A 17928-nucleotide genomic window follows, 5' to 3' on the forward strand; every position below is an offset into this window, starting at 1 on the left:
AATGTCTCATATATCCTTGCGTGTAACATGTTTAATGTAGCTGTGAAGCAGAAAGAAGAGAGGTAACCGCTGCAGACCTAATGAGTAGTCTACTTGCTCTTCACTAAGGGAAAAGCCACAGAAACTCAGGACTAGGTCATAAAGGCCAGGAGGTATTATCCTTCCCTGGACAAAGCAGTGAGGCTCTCCCCACTGCCACCCCAAGAGTCCCAGGGGAATCTGTTCAGGGCAACATGTGGCTGATGAGCCAGCCTGGTAGGGGTGCCGGGAGTGTGGGGAGCAGAATGTGTGCACCCACCACGGGAGGACTGGCCGCTGCTCGTGCGGAGACCTCTGAGGCAAGCGTGGCACGACCTGAGTGCAGGGCCAGAACTGGGCCTCTTGGCCATTCACACCGGCTCCCCGGGACCCCAAGCACACATGCCTTCACAGTGTCCGCAGCCACACGCCTTCACAGTGACCACAGCCACACGCCTTCACAGGGATCGCAGCCACACGCCTTCACAGTGTCCGCAGCCACACGCCTTCACGGTGATCACAGCCACACGCCTTCACAGTGATCACAGCCACACGCCTTCACAGTGACCGCAGCCACACGCCTTCACAGTGTCCGCAGCCACACGCCTTCACAGTGTCCGCAGCCACACGCCTTCACAGGGATCACAGCCACACGCCTTCACAGTGTCCGCAGCCACACGCCTTCACAGGGATCACAGCCACACGCCTTCACGGTGATCGCAGCCACACGCCTTCACAGGGATCACAGCCACACGCCTTCACAGTGACCGCAGCCACACGCCTTCACAGGGATCACAGCCACACGCCTTCACAGTGATGGCAGCCACACGCCTTCACAGTGATGGCAGCCACACGCCTTCACAGGGATCGCAGCCACACGCCTTCACAGTGATGGCAGCCACACGCCTTCACAGTGACCGCAGCCACACGCCTTCACAGTGACCGCAGCCACACGCCTTCACGGTGATCACAGCCACACGCCTTCACAGTGTCCGCAGCCACACGCCTTCACAGTGACGGCAGCCACACGCCTTCACAGGGATCGCAGCCACACGCCTTCACAGTGATGGCAGCCACACGCCTTCACAGTGATGGCAGCCACACGCCTTCACAGTGATGGCAGCCACACGCCTTCACAGGGATCACAGCCACACGCCTTCATGGTGATCGCAGCCGCAGTTTATTCTCCTCTCCACCGCCCAGTCCCCCGTCGCGTCCTCAGGCCTCCCCACGCCGGCTCCCGCTCAGGGCCGCTCACAGAGGCTCACAGTTCCACTGGTTCCAGTCGCAGGGCATGGGCACGTGGTTGAAGCCCTGACTTATCTTCTGCATGATCTGGTTCTTGGGGTCCACGTGAGAGTACACGGGGAAGCCCTGCTTGAGCAGACACTGGGCCTGCTGGTAGATGGCATGGGTGACAAGCCCCTGGGCCCGGTACTCAGGCAGGGTGCCTGCCATCCGCATCTCTCCCGTCTGGTCCATCAGGGACCAGGACACAGGGGTCCCCTCGGGCCCTAGCAGGCAGAAGGTGGGGAAGTTCCGGATACAGCGCTCGATGAACCTCAGGCTCCTCTCGTTGCCGCCGAAAAGCCAGAATCTGTTCACCAAAGCCGCGTGGCTAGGATCTGCAGACGAGAGCTTAAACATTTCTGGGTCTCTGTGGGTGTTCCAAGAGAAAAGCACAGTCTGTGAGTTTAGAGGTTTGCATCTGTCCCCACCTCTATTATCCTGAGAGACAGAGGAGGTGGAGGAGAGAGGGCAAAGAGTCCTGGACTGTGGCTGAGCTTGTGAGGATGGAGGATGAGAAAGAGGCTGATGCTGCTGGACTGAGTGAGTTAGAAGGGCAAGACAGGTGAGAGAGGGCAGCATAGGCCTGCCTGACTCGCTCCACAGGAGACGACCTGGTGGCCTATTTTAAGCAGGAGAGAGACACGGCTTGTATTACATTTTTTAAAAAGCTTATTCTGGCTGCTTTGAAGAAGATGGATTGTGGGGAGCCAGGGTAAAAGCAGGCAGAGAAGGCTGGAGGCTACTTGCGTAATGAGAGGTGTAAGTGGTGCAGAGTAGCTATTATCAAACTCACATGGCCTTGGGTTTACCATCTCTGACTGGTAAGTTCTTTACACCCAGCAGGGATGGAGTCAGTTCCTTTATTGTCTCAGATGCCATATAGAGAATGTTTTTTGATCGCTTGACTTTGAAGGATTTCGTGGCTGCAAGATTTTGTATTACTTCATTCAGGCTGGACTGTGTACCTAGATGGGATTATAAGGAGACATGCCATGATTTAAGTCCATTCTAAGGAAAAGCTCTCCGGTGGAGTAGGAGTATCTGAGGGTTTATAGACAGAGAACTTTGGGGATGGGCTTGGGGCTGCTTCCCTGGTGGCTCAGCCAGTAAAGAATCCGCCTGCAATGCCAGAGACCCGGATTCAATCCCAGGGTTGGGAAGATCCCCTGGAGAAAGGGATGGCAACCCACTTCAGTATTCTTGCCTAGAGAATTCCCCTGACAGAGGAGCCTGAAAATCTGCAGTCCATAGGGTCACAGAGAGTTGGACAGGTCTGAGCCCCTCACGCTTTGGTGTTGCTCCTGTATGACTGGGGTTATGTAGTCAAGATCTGTACAATTTTCCTTGTTTTACAAAATTGAAAACATGTCTAGGAATTCAGTCATGGTCATACCAAGACCTAAGTTTCCTGGGCTACATAACCATGTGGTTCTGGTGACCGAAGAAGGTGAGCTATCATCATTATAGTTGCCACCATCTATGGAGGACTTACTGTGTTTCCAGTATGGTAGATGATTGCAGAGATGGTTGCAGGAATGGTCCTCACTTTGCCCACATGTCCTTGTGTCCGTTCCCTGGAATAGTCCCCCTCCTGCACTGCGTCTGACCTTGACCATATGACTGGATTTCACCAATTGGGAAAGGGTATATTGATGCAGGGAGGGGCTCAAAAATGCTTGCGCAGTGTGGCTCACCATCTCTTTGCATTTGGGGAAGGAGGAGAAGGGGACCACAGAGGATGAGATGGCTGGATGGCATCACCAACTTGATGGAAGTGAGTCTGAGTGAACTCCGGGAGTTGGTGATGGACAGGGAGGCCTAGCATGCTGCGATTCATGGGGTCGCAAAGAGCCGGACACAACTGAGAGACTGAGCTGAACTGAACTGAACTGAGATCAACACCGCATGAATAGGCCTAGGCTAGCTCACTGAGGACGTGTGCGCCTATAGTGGTATGACCACAAGTAGCCAGCTCTGACAGTCAGACCATCGTTCAGACATACGTGAGGCCATGCCAGAGAAACCAGCCCATGGCCCAACCATCAGCTGACTGCAGTTGCATATGTAAACCCAGAGGAGACCAACAGAACAACCGCCTTGCCAAGCCCAGCCCACCTGCAGGGAAATGAACTGAAACATCCGGGCATTGTACTCAGCAATTCCTGGTCAAGATTTCATTGAATCTTTTCAACACTTCTGTGTTTTGGGTCCTTCATTGGAAGGACTGATGCTGAAGCTGAAACTCCAGTACTTTGGCCACCTGATGTGAAGAACTGACTTGTTTGAAAAAAACCCTGATGTTGGGCAAGATTGAAGGTGGGAAGAGAAGGGGACGGCAGAGGATAAGATAGTTGAATGGCATCATTGGCTCAGTGGACATGAGTTTGAGCAAGCTCTGGGAGTTGGTGATGGGCAAGGAGGCCTAGCATGCTGCAGTCTATGGGGTCACAAAGAGTCGGACACAACTCAGCAACTGAACTGAACTGATTATTCTCAATTCTATATACATAAATCATGATCTCAGATAATGTCTCTGGCTAGGATCACGTAGCAAAGTCACAGGCAGATGCCATGCTAGGTGGTCTGACTCTGGAGAGGATGCTCATAACCACGACACCTGTTCTCTGTGACCTGAGAGGTGAGCTAAGAACGGAAGTCTCTGGGGCAAGCTCTGCTCTGATACCCAACCATCCTAAGGCACCCTGGTTATGTCTGCAAGTGAAGCGAAAGTCACTCAGTCATGTCTGACTCTTTGTGACCCCATGGACTGTATAGATTCTCCAGGCCACAATACTGGAGTGGGTAGCTGTTCCCTTCTCCAAGGTATCTTCTCAACCCAGGGATTGAATCCAGGTCTCCTGCATTGCAGGCGGATTCTTTCCTGGCTGAGCCACAGGAAAGTCCCTGGGGCAAGCTCTGCTCTGATACCCAACCATCCTAAGACATTCGGCTTATGTCAGCAAAGTGTGGCACAAATCCTTGGCTATCCGGGGACGATGTACAGTCCTCTATAGAAGCCCATACAAGCTTGGAGGGTGTTTCTTCCCCTTTACATGTACAGCTGTAGTTGAACAACAACAAAAGTGTTGACAGTAGGCTGAGGGTCTGGAGCTTGGAGAAAGGACAGATGACAAGAAGAAATTGCTAGGATGGAGATGTGAGCCCATTCCTGTTACTTACTTTGGATCTGCAAATGCTGTTTCCAGTTGATGACTTCTGGTAAGTCAAGGAATTCCTTACAATTCTTAAGATCTTCAGAGTAAACGTGGTAAGTATTAGTGTAGTGATCAAGGTCATCGTTCATGTCCTGTTATCATAAAGAAATGGGGGACAAAATAAATTTCTTATTTTTCATAATTTTAATACTATTTCCCTAAAATCTACTAAACTGTGGTATTTTTAAGTACTAAAATATTGTTGTCTGTATTTGTGCATTACAAATTTTTCTAAATCATTTAAGCTATGAGGTATAAGCTATAAACTATTCATGTATTCAACTTATGATGAAAAACTGAAGAATCTTATATACATTGTGTCAAAATTTCCACTCAAACAAAGGCACAACTATCTAGAAACCACTTTTCTATATTTTCATTTCCTCAACAGGGATAAAAACAATTGACAAGGAAAAGTTTCTGTTGCAAGAATAATTTTTTCTTATTTCAAATACTTATTGATTATACCAACTAGAGGATGACAATATTAAATCTCGATATTGATAATTCTGGGTTGAAATTTCTATCTATACTTAATTAGGACAAAGAAGATGAAAACCTATTAGAAATGCTTACTTACAATATTACACTAGTTGAATAAACTGTAATTACAGAAAAACAATGAAATCACTTATGTAGAAAAATCCTGTCAAATTATTTTAAAAAAGGGTGAGATTATTTGGAAGAAAAAGTCACAGAAAAACATAACAGCTAGTGCAGAATTATAGAATTTAAAAAATGTTTGGAATATGTTTCACAAAAATACATTCACAACTCAGCAATTACACCATTAACAAATTTTGTTTCTTAATATCCCATTGAAGATAAAAGATTAAATAATTTTATTTTAGTTCAGTTTTTATCAATATAAACTTATTCATTAACTATGTTTTTTTTCCAGTTTTTAAATAACATTATTTTCAGGAAAAGTATATTTATGTATTTATAAAGCTATAATTTTACTGGATATTTTTAATGAACTTAGAATGTTTTGTCTTTGAAATATATGAACTATTTATATTACTACTTTTTAATATTTTTCCAGAATGCATACAGAAATTCTAAGTTTGCTTTTATTATCACTTGTCTTGTTTTATACCTTCCTATTTTTGTCCTTGCCACTTTCTCTGGTTAGAATGTTCTACATTCTTTTTTGACCTAACAAAGATGTATTTATCAACCAAATCCAGTTCCGATGAAACATCCATTCAGAGGTGTCTCCCACCTGATTCTGTAACTTCCATCTTCAACCTCCATAGCTCATCAGTTTTCACCAGTGATTTCTTTGTATGCTGTACATTTTCTGTTCTTGTACACTTTATGCTAAATTATGATTTATTTATCTATCTATGTTTCCCTCCAGACTCTGAGGTTCTTGAGGAGAGGAACCTGTTCACTATCACTGCGTTTCATCTCTGTATCTCCAGTGTTCACCACACTGCCAGGCACATGCTAGGCACACAGCAAAGATATACATAAGACATTCATTCTGCCCTTGGCCCCTTACCTGCTCCTGAGGGCGGACAACCACTGTCCTAAAATCAGGCCACTTGTCCACCAGGGCCTTTAGGTTGAATGGGTTTCCATGGTTCATGTGCACGACAGTCCCGTAAACCTGCAGTGTGCAGAGAAAGTGAGGGGGTGAGCTTACCAGGAAGGGAAGGCAAAGCACTTTCTTTGATCAGGACAAGGCTTATTTCTATGAATCATGAAATTTTATAGTGGAAAAAAGACAAATAGGGCATCTATGTCAAAAATCTCCACATGAAACCTTTTTCTTTTTTAAAGTGAAATGAGAAATTTTTCTTCCCATCTAATAAAAATCAAATTGCCAACATCTATTGGATCATAGAAGAAGCAAAAGAATTGCAGAAAAACATCTAATTCTGCTTCATTGATTACACTAAAGCCTTTGACTATGTGGATCACAACAAACTGGAAAATTCTTTGAGAGATGGGAATAGCAGACCACCTTACCTGCCTCCTGAGAAACCTGTATGCAGATCAAGAAGCAACAGTTAGAGCCGGACATGGAACAACAGACTTGTTCCAAATTGAGAAAGGAGTACATCAAGGCTGTGTATTGTTGCCCTGCTTATTTAGCTCATATGCAGGGTACATCATGCGAAATGCCAGGCTGGATAAAGCACAAGCTGGAATCAATATTTCCAGAAGTATCAATAATCTCAGATATGCAGATGACACCATCCTTATGGCAGAAAGTGAAAAAGAACTAAAGAGCCTCTTGATGAAAGTGAAAGAGGAGAATGAAAATGCTGTTTTAAAACCCAGCACTCAAAAAACGAAGATCATGGCATCTGGTCCCATCACTTCATAGCAAATAGATGGGGAAACAATGAAAGCGGTGGCAGATTTTCTTTTCTTGGGCTCTGAAATCACTGTGGATGGTGGCTGCAGCCATAAACTTAAAAGATCGTTCCTTGGAAGAAAAGCTATGACATACGTAGACAGCATATTAAAAAGTAAAAACATCACTTTGCTGACAAAGGTCTGTCTAGTCAAAGCTATGGTTTCTCCAATAGTCATGTATGGTTGTGAGAGTTGGACCACAAAGAAGGTTGAGCACCAAAGAACTGATGCTTTCAAAGTGTGGTGCTGGAGAAGACTCTTGAGAGTCACTTGACCAGCAAGAAGATCAAACCAGTCAATCCTAAAGGAAATCAACCCCAAATATTCATTGGAAGGACTGATGCTAAAGCTGGAGCTCCAATACTTTGGCCACCTGATGTGAAGAGCTACTCGTTGAAAAAGACCCTGATGCTGGGAAAGATTGAGGGCAGGAGGAGAAGGGGTCAATAGAGGGTGAGATGGTTGGATGACATCACTGACTCAGTGGAGGTGAGTTTGAGCAATCTCTGGGAGATAGTGAAGTACAGGGAAGCCCGGTGTGCTACAGTCCACGGGCACCCAAAGAGTCGGACACGACTGAGCAATGGAACAACAACAAGTATACACCATACGTGCATATGGCAAAATATTTGGGAAAATGAAGTTAGTGATCTTAAGAGCGTCACTCTTATTTTTTGTTTGTTTGTTTAAAGGATTTATTGTTATCCTTTCCCAGACTGTCTTCTAGTCATACCCATGTGCTATGCTTAGTCACTCAGTCGTGTTTAGCTCTTTGCCACCTCATTGACTCTTGACACCTCCTGTTTGACTCTTTGCCACCCACCAGGCTCCTCTGTCCATGGGATTCTCCAGGCAAGAATAGTGGAGTGGGTTTCCATGCCCTCCTCCAGGGGATCTTGCCAACCCAAGGATCAAATCCAGGTCTCCCACAATGCAGGTGGATTCTTTACCATCTGAGCCACCAGAGAACTTCATGGACATACACAGTTTTACAAGCATAAAATGATCAGATACATGATCTTTTCCCCCACTGAATAAATCATGGAAGTACTTCTATGTTCATAAATATAAAAAATTTTAAATTATGTTCTAATTGCTCCAGAGGATTCCATTATACGGAATCAATACCACAGTTCATTTGTACCTTTGCCTGTTAAAGGTCATTTCAGCTGGTTTCAAATTTTCATTTTAACAGATAGTTCTTCAAAGAGCATGCCTGCACAGATATCTTTGCATGGGCACCTGCTATTTCCTTACATTATTCAGAAGGTAATTGCTAGTTGAAAGGTTATGGACATGTTTAAAACTCTTTCACATGTCTTCATAACCCCTTGGAAAGGCAATTTTCTCCCACCAATAAGCAAAGGCTACAGCAAAATGCTCAAGAGAGTGGACTGTGGAATCCGGTGGCCTGAGTCCAGTCTTGGAATCTCAACCCCACTGTGTTGCACAGGCTATTGAGAGAGAGGGAAAAGCAAGGAGAGAATGCATGAGGGCATCCATGGATCTTAAACACTCTAGTTGCTTGGGGGTTGGGGAATGCAGCAGTGAATAAATTCTACCATGGGCCTCGTGACTTATGGACATGAAACCTCTGCAGATACCAGCATGGAAACTGCCAGAGACCAAAGGTGAAAAAAAAAAAAAAAAGTTATCCAGTTGAACGACTTCTACCGTGGTTAATGATGAGCAAAGACTTTTCAACATCTTTCCCTCCTACCACTCTCCACTTCACGTGAACTATTGATGTTAGATCATGCAGAAAGAGGAGCAAAGTCTACGTTGACTGATCTTACCCAAATTTATTGTTTTCAGCCATGAATGGACATTGAGTGGGGTCTGACAAAATACAGGTGTTTTTACACCTCGGCATTTGGGGGCTGTGACACTATTTTATGTGCTGTGCTTAGTGGCTCAGTCATGTCTGACTCTCTGCAGCCCCATGGACTGCAGCCCACCAGGCTCCTCTGTCCATGGGATTCTCCAGGCAAGAATACTGGAGTGGGTTGTCACTTCCTACCCTAGAGGATCTTCCCAACTCAGGGATCGAACCTGCGTCTCTTGCATCTCCTGCATTAGCAGCAGGATTTTTTACCACTAGCACCACCTGGGAAGTCTGTAAAACCATTTTATATTAATATATGATTCATTACAAGATCTGAAAATATGTGTATCTGTTACTCTTTCTTATTCCTCTGGCTGAATTAATTAAAACCTTTTTTCTATCAAACTCAGAACATAGTGAGTCAGGCAACTACTTTAAACGGACTCAACTGGAGTTGACACACACAATAAAATGTACTGAATATCCAACACTTAGGATGACATATGGACATTATCTGAACTGAGACTCAAGTATTGAGTTCCAGGTTATAGTTCCATTAAAAGTACCTGGCAAGTAACTACTGTAGATTTGAACTAGGGTAAAATGTGTATCTCTAATATAAAACAAATGCTATTTCTTCATGAAAGCTGGGGACCCAAGAGGACCACCTTTTCTTAACACAGAGATGCTCCAAATAAGGGCCCTTAGGACCCACCAACAATTTTCTCGAAATGTTTGGAGTCCACTTAACTTGAGGAGAAAGTTTTAGGCTGAAGAATATTAAAAAATAGCTACTCACCATAAAAAATATCTTAAGCAAATGTTCTTAAAATGTATAACTGATGTCATCTCTAAGAAAAACTGACTGTTTCTCTGAGAGTTTGCCTGGATCTTGAGGATTTATTAAGTGAAAGAAGTTCTCTAAAACTAGGTAACAGATTCGTATTTAGTTGGATCCACTGAAGGGGGTGGTTTTTTAGTTTTAAATTAGTTGATCTGGAGTCATTTTCAGGCAGTAATTTAAAGACAGGGTGAGTTGTTTCATTAGTCTATTTCTCTCTTTTTCAATATTTCTGTGGCTGCCCCAGGTCTGAGTTGCAGCATGCCAGTCTCTAGTTGCTGGCTGTGCCCCTTTTGCTTGGCACGTGCGATCCAGTTCCCTGGCCAGGGATCGGAACTGGCCCCCCTGCCTTGGAGTGTGGTGTCTGAACCACTGGACCACTAGGGAGTACCCCCGTTAGTCTATTTCTAATAAATGAAGCCATATAATCTAGAAATAAAATACTGCTAACATTTTCCACCTTTATACTGAAAGAAGAAGCAGCAAAATCTATTAGAGAGTCAGGGGGTGAAAAATGCATTTACCTAATCTCAACTGTATGCATCTTGTAGGAGTGTCTGACAAAACAGTAGAAATCGAGTTTCTAATTCGACCTAAAAACAAAAACTATCTCAGGGAAAAACGATTGTTACACACACACACACACACACGTTGTTGCTGTTGGGCAGTCACTCAGTCGTGTCTGACTCTTTGCAACCCCATGGACCACAGCACGGCAGACCTCCCTGTCCTTCACGATGGCCCAGAGTTTGCTCAAACCCCCCACAGACACATGGTTGCATTTAAATTCCACTGGAACGGATACCATCCCTTTCATTGCTAAAGAAAAGCACAGGCGAGGACCTCAGCCAATCAGTAGAGCTGCTACGGAACAGTTCTGGGAGGGGGCGTTTATGAGTATTCCCTATTTAATCCTAACATTTCTGATCAATTGTACTAGGTGAACAGAGATCCTCAGTGTCAGCCTTGCTATCAGAATAGTCTGATGTGCAGTATGTTCAGAGAAACTTGGAAATTCAAGTCAAATAGAAATTGATTCATTGGTAATTTCAAAGGAGGCTCGTGATCTGCCAACTGTTCCTTTAGGGAGAAAAAGTTAAAAATTAACATACAGTCTCAGTCTTAGCTAATTTTGTAGGACAGCTCTGGGCAAATTCCCAGTGCTATTATGGAATGTTTCTTGAAAAGGAGCAAGGGAACACTTTTTGATTCAACTTGGAGAAAAAAGCCATGTTAGGTCTCAGGCATTCCTATGTTCACACCATAGCACTACAGCTCACTATCTGGGGTACCAGGCAAGTCACTTCACCAAGCCTCCATCTTCACAGCAGTGATGTGGGCATAACAGCGAATATCTTCCAGAGAGGTTATGCACACTAAACCAGAGGAAACATGCTCTAAGGCCTGGCACAGAATAGGCACTCAGCCAACACTAGTCTCTCTTCTTCATTCACAGGAACTTCCTAGGCCTCACTCCTCAAGGGGAAAACGCCCCAAGAATTTGCCATTCTCACCTTTAAGGACACAGGAAGGCTCTTCCTCAAGGATTTCTCCAGCATCTGCAGCATCTGGGCGCCTTGCAACAGGAACATTGTGCAAGACACCTAAGCCTAGAGAGACAACCGGGAAATAGCCATGAGTGAGAGGAGCTGGAGGAGATTCAGGAGCAAGAGTAGCAAGTTCTATGCTGATTGCCAGAGCCCTCTTCAGTATCTCTTTTATTTCTCATGTGTATACACTGTATAGTCTAATCAGCTCTAGTTATAAACCAATATATGCATATTGATATAGAAAAACCATGCAAATACATAGTCCCATTTTCAATTCCTAAAAATGAAATGTCTATTTTGATCTATGTGTCAAAGAACTGGCTCATTCATTCACATTGTATTTGTTTTCTAAAATTTTTTGTTGGCGTATTGTTGATTTACAATGTTGTGATAATTTCTACTGGACGGTGATCCCTGTTTATTTCTTACTTCAGACAGAACAATCACTCCCTTTTCTCTGCTCTGGTAAGTGCTTTTGCATACCTGCATTACAAAACTTGTTACTCTGGGCTAGAGTTTACTTTTCCAGACTGTATTCTCCTCTGGGCAGGAACCTCATCTTATTTATTATCCTGTCTGTTACGTTTCTTCCACTCAGTTCAGTTCAGTTGCTCAGTTGTGTCTGACTCTTTGCAACCCCATGGACCGCAGCACGCCAGGCCTCCCTGTCCACCACCAGCTCTCAGAGTTTACTCAAACTCACGTCCATTGAGTCGTTGATGCCATCCAACCATCTCATCCTCTGTCATCTGGCACATAACATGCCCTCAGTAAGTGGGTGATGAGGATGATTTGATGCAAGAAAAGCTGTACTCACCTGTTTAGTAACTCCGCCTTCCAGAGACATAGAGGTTGATTAATCCAATCAACATATATGTATTGAGTAGGTAATATATGCTGGACATGGGAAAGGTTTCCAGTTGCTTTGTACCAAGGTATGTCTTGAAGAAAAGTCCAGACCCTTGTGTATTGGAGGATTTTTTAAAAATTTATTTATTTTATCTATTTAATTTTGGTTTTACTGGGTCTTCGTTGCTGTTCAGGCTTTCCTCTAGTTGCAGCGAGCCGGGGCTGTTCTCAAGTTGCAGTGCACGAGTTTCTCCCTGCAGTGCGCGGGTTTCTCACTGAGGTGCGCGAGTTTCTCACTGCAGTGCGCAAGTTTCTGCCCGCAGTGCGCGGGCTTCTCCCCGCAGTGGCGTCTCCTGTGGCGGAGCATGGTTTCTGGGCGCGTGAGCTCCACAGCACAGGCTCAATAGCGGCGGTCACAGGCTTGGTTGCTCCATGGCACGTGGGATCTTCCAGGAACAGGGGTAACACCCGTTTCGCCTTCATTGGCAGGCAGAATCTTTTCCACTGAGCCGCCAGAGAAGTCCTATTTGAAGATCTTGGGGCTGTAGGAAGAATGGCCTTCCTGAAGGCTAATCTTCCCTTTCATCTCAAGGCAGCTCACAAGGAGGTTACCCGAGTAGAAAATGACCCCTGCAGGGTGAGGTCAGAATAGCCCTCATTAAAAAGTCTACGAACAGTAACTGTGGGAGGGGGTATAGAGAAACACGAACCCTCCTCCACTGTTGGTAGGAGTGTAAATAGATGTAGTCACTATGGAAAACAGTATGGAGATTCCTCAAAAAACTGGAAATAGGGTTGCCCTTTGATCCAGCAATCCCACTTGTGGGCATATAGTCAGAATTATAACTCAGGAAGATGCGTGCACCTCTGTTCACAGCAGCGCTGTTTATACCAGCCAAGACATGAAGACACCCTGAACGTCCATCGAGAGATGAATGGAAGGAAGATAGGATATGATATATGTACACACATGCGCACGCATATATATATATATAGTGGAATAGCATTCAGTCATAAAACAGAACGAAATAATACCATTTGCCGCAACATGGACGGATCTAGAAACTATCATGCTAAGAAAGTCAAAAAGAGAAAGATAAACAGCATGCGATATCACCCGGAAGTGAAATCTAGAATGTGACACGAGGGAAGATACGTGTGCATCAGAAACAGACTCACATACGTGGAGAACTGACCTGCGGTTGTCAAGGGGGGATGGCGGTCGGGAAGAGAAGGATTGGGAGTGTGGGGTTAGCAGATGTGAGCTATTACATACAGGATGTCAGGGTCAAAAACAAAGTTCTACCGTACAGCACAGGGCACTATACTCAACATCCTGTGATAAACTATAGTGGAGAGGAATGTGAAAAGGAATATATAAAAATATATATGTATTCAATATGTATAACTGGATAATTTTGCTGTACAGCAGAAATTAACACATTATAAATCAACTATACTTCAATAAAGTTTTTAAACTAGCTGTGGGGTGTGATATCACCATATTTCCTGAAAAGCATAGACTTTAGAACCATCCTTCAAGGATGCACATAGGAACCAACAACCATGCTTGGTGGGTAGACTGAAAACAACTGAGCCCAAGATTTATAAATCAAGTAGACTGAAAGCAACCAAGACAGGAATCCGGACAGACTACAGGGCTTTGTACACGCTCACCGTGAGCAGCAGAACTGGGTAACAGGCAGTGTCCTGGGGAGTGAAATCCGAACCTTTGATGTAGTTATTCCCAGAAGAAGAAATTAAGCCAAAGAAAACAATTCAAAAGGAAGAAAAAATGCTCTCAGCAGAAACTGATTAAGCTACATGATCATGAGCAAGGACTGAACAAAAGTGCAGTGTGCAGCCACTGAGAAAGGAAATGTAAACTGACACACCTCCACGATAGTCACCTCATTCTTCACACATAGGGACAGGCCAGAGACAGTTAAAATAAAATGAGAAAATGTAGGCCATAAAGCAGCTCAGACATCACATACGCAGGCATAAATTCAACAGAGAACGCAAAAGAATGGATTGTGGTAGTAGCAGTATAAGTGAATTCTTTAAAGCAAGTTCATCACAGCAGATCTGTTCTGTATTCTTGTCCTTACTCATCTGCTCATTTCCTCTCTGACATGAAGTACAACTTTCTTATCATTCAAGGAGACAAAATGCTGCCTATCTTAAAATATGACCAGAAGGATTAAACAGGGTGATGCTGAGAGTGTTGTCTTCACATATTAAGGGCTCCATTTACCCACACACTTCCGGGAAATGCCCAGATCTTTCCTCATTCCTTTATTAGTTCAGATCTGGAAAATGCAAGATTTTTTTCATGGTGCCTAACAAGTTTCGTTTTCCAGAATAGGTGCCAGATACACTTTTCTTAAGTTGAAGCTATTCCTTTTCCTTATATTTATCATCGTATTCTGAGCATAAGACAATATGAGCACTTTGATTTGTCTTACGTAAGTGGAGAAGATGTCACAGAGCAATGATTATCCTTTTCTTTTTTTGGAACGGGTACTTACCTGGAATGCTGTCTTCACACAAGCTTTGCAGGAACACCTGAAGAGGAGCACTCTGTAGATGATGAAATTTCTCTTAGATGCAGTCAGTTTGGTGGTGTCTTGCTGAGTGCCTTTAGGGATGTTTTCTGCAGAGACTGCTAAGTGGAGGCTTGCGATGTGGACCTTGCACTAAGGTAAACCAGTAGGAGCTGGTGTTTGTGACACCCAGCCCTTGCTGTCTGGGTCTCGTGTTGCAGAAACGGGTCTGAGAGGTTGGGAGGCTGCCAGTGTGCATGTGAGCTCCTCTTTGTGAAACACCAGGCTGCTGTTTGCCCACAGGCCCTGTGGCTACTCTGAAATCCAAGCTGCATGAAACCAATAGGCCAGACCTCTGGTCACACTTGGTAGACAGTACCACCCTCCTCCCCTTCCCGGTCTCTGTTGTTCCTGCTGTTTAGTTGCTAACTCATGTCCAACTCTTTTGCAACCCCATGGAATGTAGCCTGCCAGGCTCTTCTGTCCAGGCAAGAAACTGGAATGGGTTGCCATTCCCTTTGTCAGGGGATCTTCCCCACCCAGGGATCAAACCTGCATCTCCTGCACTGGCAGGTGGCTTATTTACCACGGAACCACCAGGAAAGCACTTCACATTCTCAAGTACCTGCAATGAGTAGGATATTAGGAAAGATAGGGCTCCAGTGGGATTTGCATAATTTATCTCTCTTTTTACATATATGCAGTGCTGGGAGCCAGCACAAGGAGTTCCGCCCATGGCAAAGGTCATGAGGTTAAGGGGCTGGACAGGCAAAGGCAAGTCGGGCCTTAAGGGAGCCTCGCTGGATCTGCTCGTGCATCTGCCCCAAAACCAGAGTCTGCCTGCCTTCCTGCACTGTGCTTTTCACCTATTCTTCTGACATTATACAGGGGGCTATCCCCCACCACCTCTCTCTGAAAAGGAGTTAACTTAGGACTCCAGTTAATGACTCTCCTGGGCATGAAAAGGATGTTTCAGCCCCAAAACCTCTCTGCTGGCAGACTAGCTTGTGTGACAGAATTATCCACATTCTTGCTACTATGTACATGATTGTTTACAACCTCTCAACCATAAACAGCACAGAGAGTTTGGAGTATTTTGAAACTCTTAGTTAGTATAGGGTTTTTCTAAAGATAAAAATAAAGTTGGTGAAGGGTTTCATTGCTGAGTTAATGATTGCTGCCAGGCCTCCATATCCTTAGGCACCTGGGAGCATGTTAATCGATGTAATTGGAATGTAGAAAAAAAAAATCATAGTTTTGATGTTAGCAATACTAGACTTTTGAGTTGATGAATTTTCTCTTTGTTATAGATCACTTTACTCTTCTTTCTTTCTTATAAATCATTGTGTCCTTCCTATGTAAGAATGTAACTTTATCACTATCTTAAGACTAAGTAGATCTTAAGGGGAAACAAGTTTTCTGATTGACTAAACCTTTATCAATAGAAAGAAATATGGGGCCATAAAATGTTAATCGGTCTTCAGACCAGAAGATATTGTAAACAAATGTAAGAACCTTGTAAGAACAAAGATATGCTGAGAACACTGTCTTTAGATAAGGGTCGGAGCAGCTGACCCTGTGTGACACTGTTTCTTACATTTATCTCTATGTACAACTAAAAGTATAAAAGCCGACCTGGAAAATAAAGAAACGGACCAGTTCCTGGAAAGACTGGTTTCCCCCGTGTGGTCTTTTCTTGTTCTCTTCTTTTCTGCTGAATTCCCATCTGGAGCGCGGAGGCTCGCCAAGCCTACTAATTTTGCCTGGGCTTCTAAGATCTGAACGGGGGGGAGGGGCACTCTGTGTCCCCACGCCTTCGGGAGACCGGGAAGGCGCCTGTGGCCTACGTAGGTGGTGCAAACTCCTTGTCTCGGAGTTTTATTGGTTTTCTGCGTAAACCAAGTTATTCAGCCTCTTTTCTCCACTTATTTTCCTACTACACTATTTATTTCTAATCTCCCTCCATATCTTTAATTAAACAATTAATTCCTCAGACATTGACGCTGTCCCCACTTTGAACTACCCTGGATCCACTGGGGCTGGACTCCCACAATGCAGAGCAGATAATTTGCAAGAATCCTAAAGCTGTAGGATCCTCCTTTTCTTAGGATGAGCTGTGTTCTCTTCCTTGTCCATTCTGAGGCTACAGTTAAACATCCCCACAATGGTTCAACTTGGGCCTGAGTTTCACTTTTATCAAAAAGGAAACTAAGGGTCAGTGTGGCTGAGTTAGATAGAATTTCAGCCCAGCGCCTTTCACTCCAAAGTGCCCTGGATCCCACACGAACACTTGTCCTGCCATCCTCAGAAAGGAAAGTCGGTTCATGGAGAAGATAGTCCACTGGGTGAAACAGCTAAGGAAGGATGTTTGACATTGTCTGGGTCCTTGTCCTTGTCACTCTTATCCTTGTTTACAAGTTAGTGAACAGTTTCTTTATGGAAGGAAGGAGTCACTCTGATCAGAGGAGCAGGGACAAGGGTGATTAACGTCTAGAAAGTTGGAAAAGCTTGTATGCTCCTTCAGTCCATAGACCAGCACAGCATAAGTTTACACATGGTTACCTCTGCCTTCCTAGAATATTATTGCTCCATCTGGTATCCTAGGGTTGAAGTTTACTAAATTATTCATTACTCTTCCTCCAAGGTTAAAGGCTGTTGAAGCGCTTTTGTCTCAGAATGGCCGTCATCAAAAAGTCTACAAATAACAACTGTTGGAGAGAATGTGGAGAAAAAGGAGCCCTCCTACGTTTTGGTGGGAATGTAAATTGGTGCAGACACCATGGAGGATGGTATGGAGGTTCCTTAAAAAAACTAATGGAGGGACCATATGGTCCTGCAATCCCACTCTTGGTCAAAACAAAACCTCTAATTCAGAAGGATACGTTCACCTCAGTGTTCATAGCAGCACTATATACAATATCCAGGACATAGAATCAACCTAAATGTCCACTGACAGATGAAATGAAAAAGACGTGGAATGGGTATATATATATATATATATATACATATATACACACACTTACATATAATGTGGAGTGTATGTATATACATACATACATACATATAATGTGGAGTATGTATATACATACATATGCATATAATGTGGAGCACATATATATGGAGTATCACTCAGCCATAAAAGGAATGAAATAATACCATTCGCGGCAACATGAATGGACCTAGAGATTATCATGGTAAGTGGAGTCAGCCAGACAGAGACAGACAAGCACAATTTTATTGCTTGTACATGGAATCTAATAAAAATGATACAATACAAATGCACTTATTTATAAAACACTCTCCAAACCTAGACACACCAACTCAAAGCTAATAAACAGCTCAGTCCCCCCTTGTGCGAAAAACAGAGGCCAGTTGACAGGGCCCTGCACACCAGGGGAGGATGAGACCAGCATATTATAGCCAA

General features: G+C 44.1%; 1 protein-coding gene across 1 annotated transcript; it reads right to left on the bottom strand.

Annotated features, from left to right (window-relative positions):
* Positions 1-1175: 1175 nt before the first annotated feature.
* Positions 1176-14597, bottom strand: GLYAT (glycine-N-acyltransferase). Its single transcript, XM_004016495.6, has 6 exons — positions 14490-14597; positions 11074-11169; positions 6031-6138; positions 4489-4615; positions 2102-2273; positions 1176-1675 (listed from the first exon to the last, which is right to left on the bottom strand). Exons 2-6 carry the CDS (start codon positions 11149-11151, stop codon positions 1273-1275), a joined length of 888 nt encoding a protein of 295 aa, XP_004016544.2. The 5' UTR covers positions 11152-11169; positions 14490-14597; the 3' UTR covers positions 1176-1272.
* Positions 14598-17928: the final 3331 nt, after the last annotated feature.

Source organism: Ovis aries, chromosome 15, assembly GCF_016772045.2.
Source record: "Ovis aries strain OAR_USU_Benz2616 breed Rambouillet chromosome 15, ARS-UI_Ramb_v3.0, whole genome shotgun sequence".
Taxonomy (NCBI): Eukaryota; Metazoa; Chordata; class Mammalia; order Artiodactyla; family Bovidae; genus Ovis; species Ovis aries.

Bases quoted from the DNA above. Each gene is read 5' to 3' on its own strand.
- GLYAT (XM_004016495.6), bottom strand. From the start codon at position 11,151: ATGTTCCTGTTGCAAGGCGCCCAGATGCTGCAGATGCTGGAGAAATCC. The intron at 6,139-11,073 runs GTGAGAATGGCA...TGCACACTGCAG, and splicing joins GCCTTCCTGTGTCCTTAAAG to GTTTACGGGACTGTCGTGCA. The intron at 2,274-4,488 runs GTAAGTAACAGG...AATCCCATCTAG, and splicing joins ACAGCATTTGCAGATCCAAA to GTACACAGTCCAGCCTGAAT.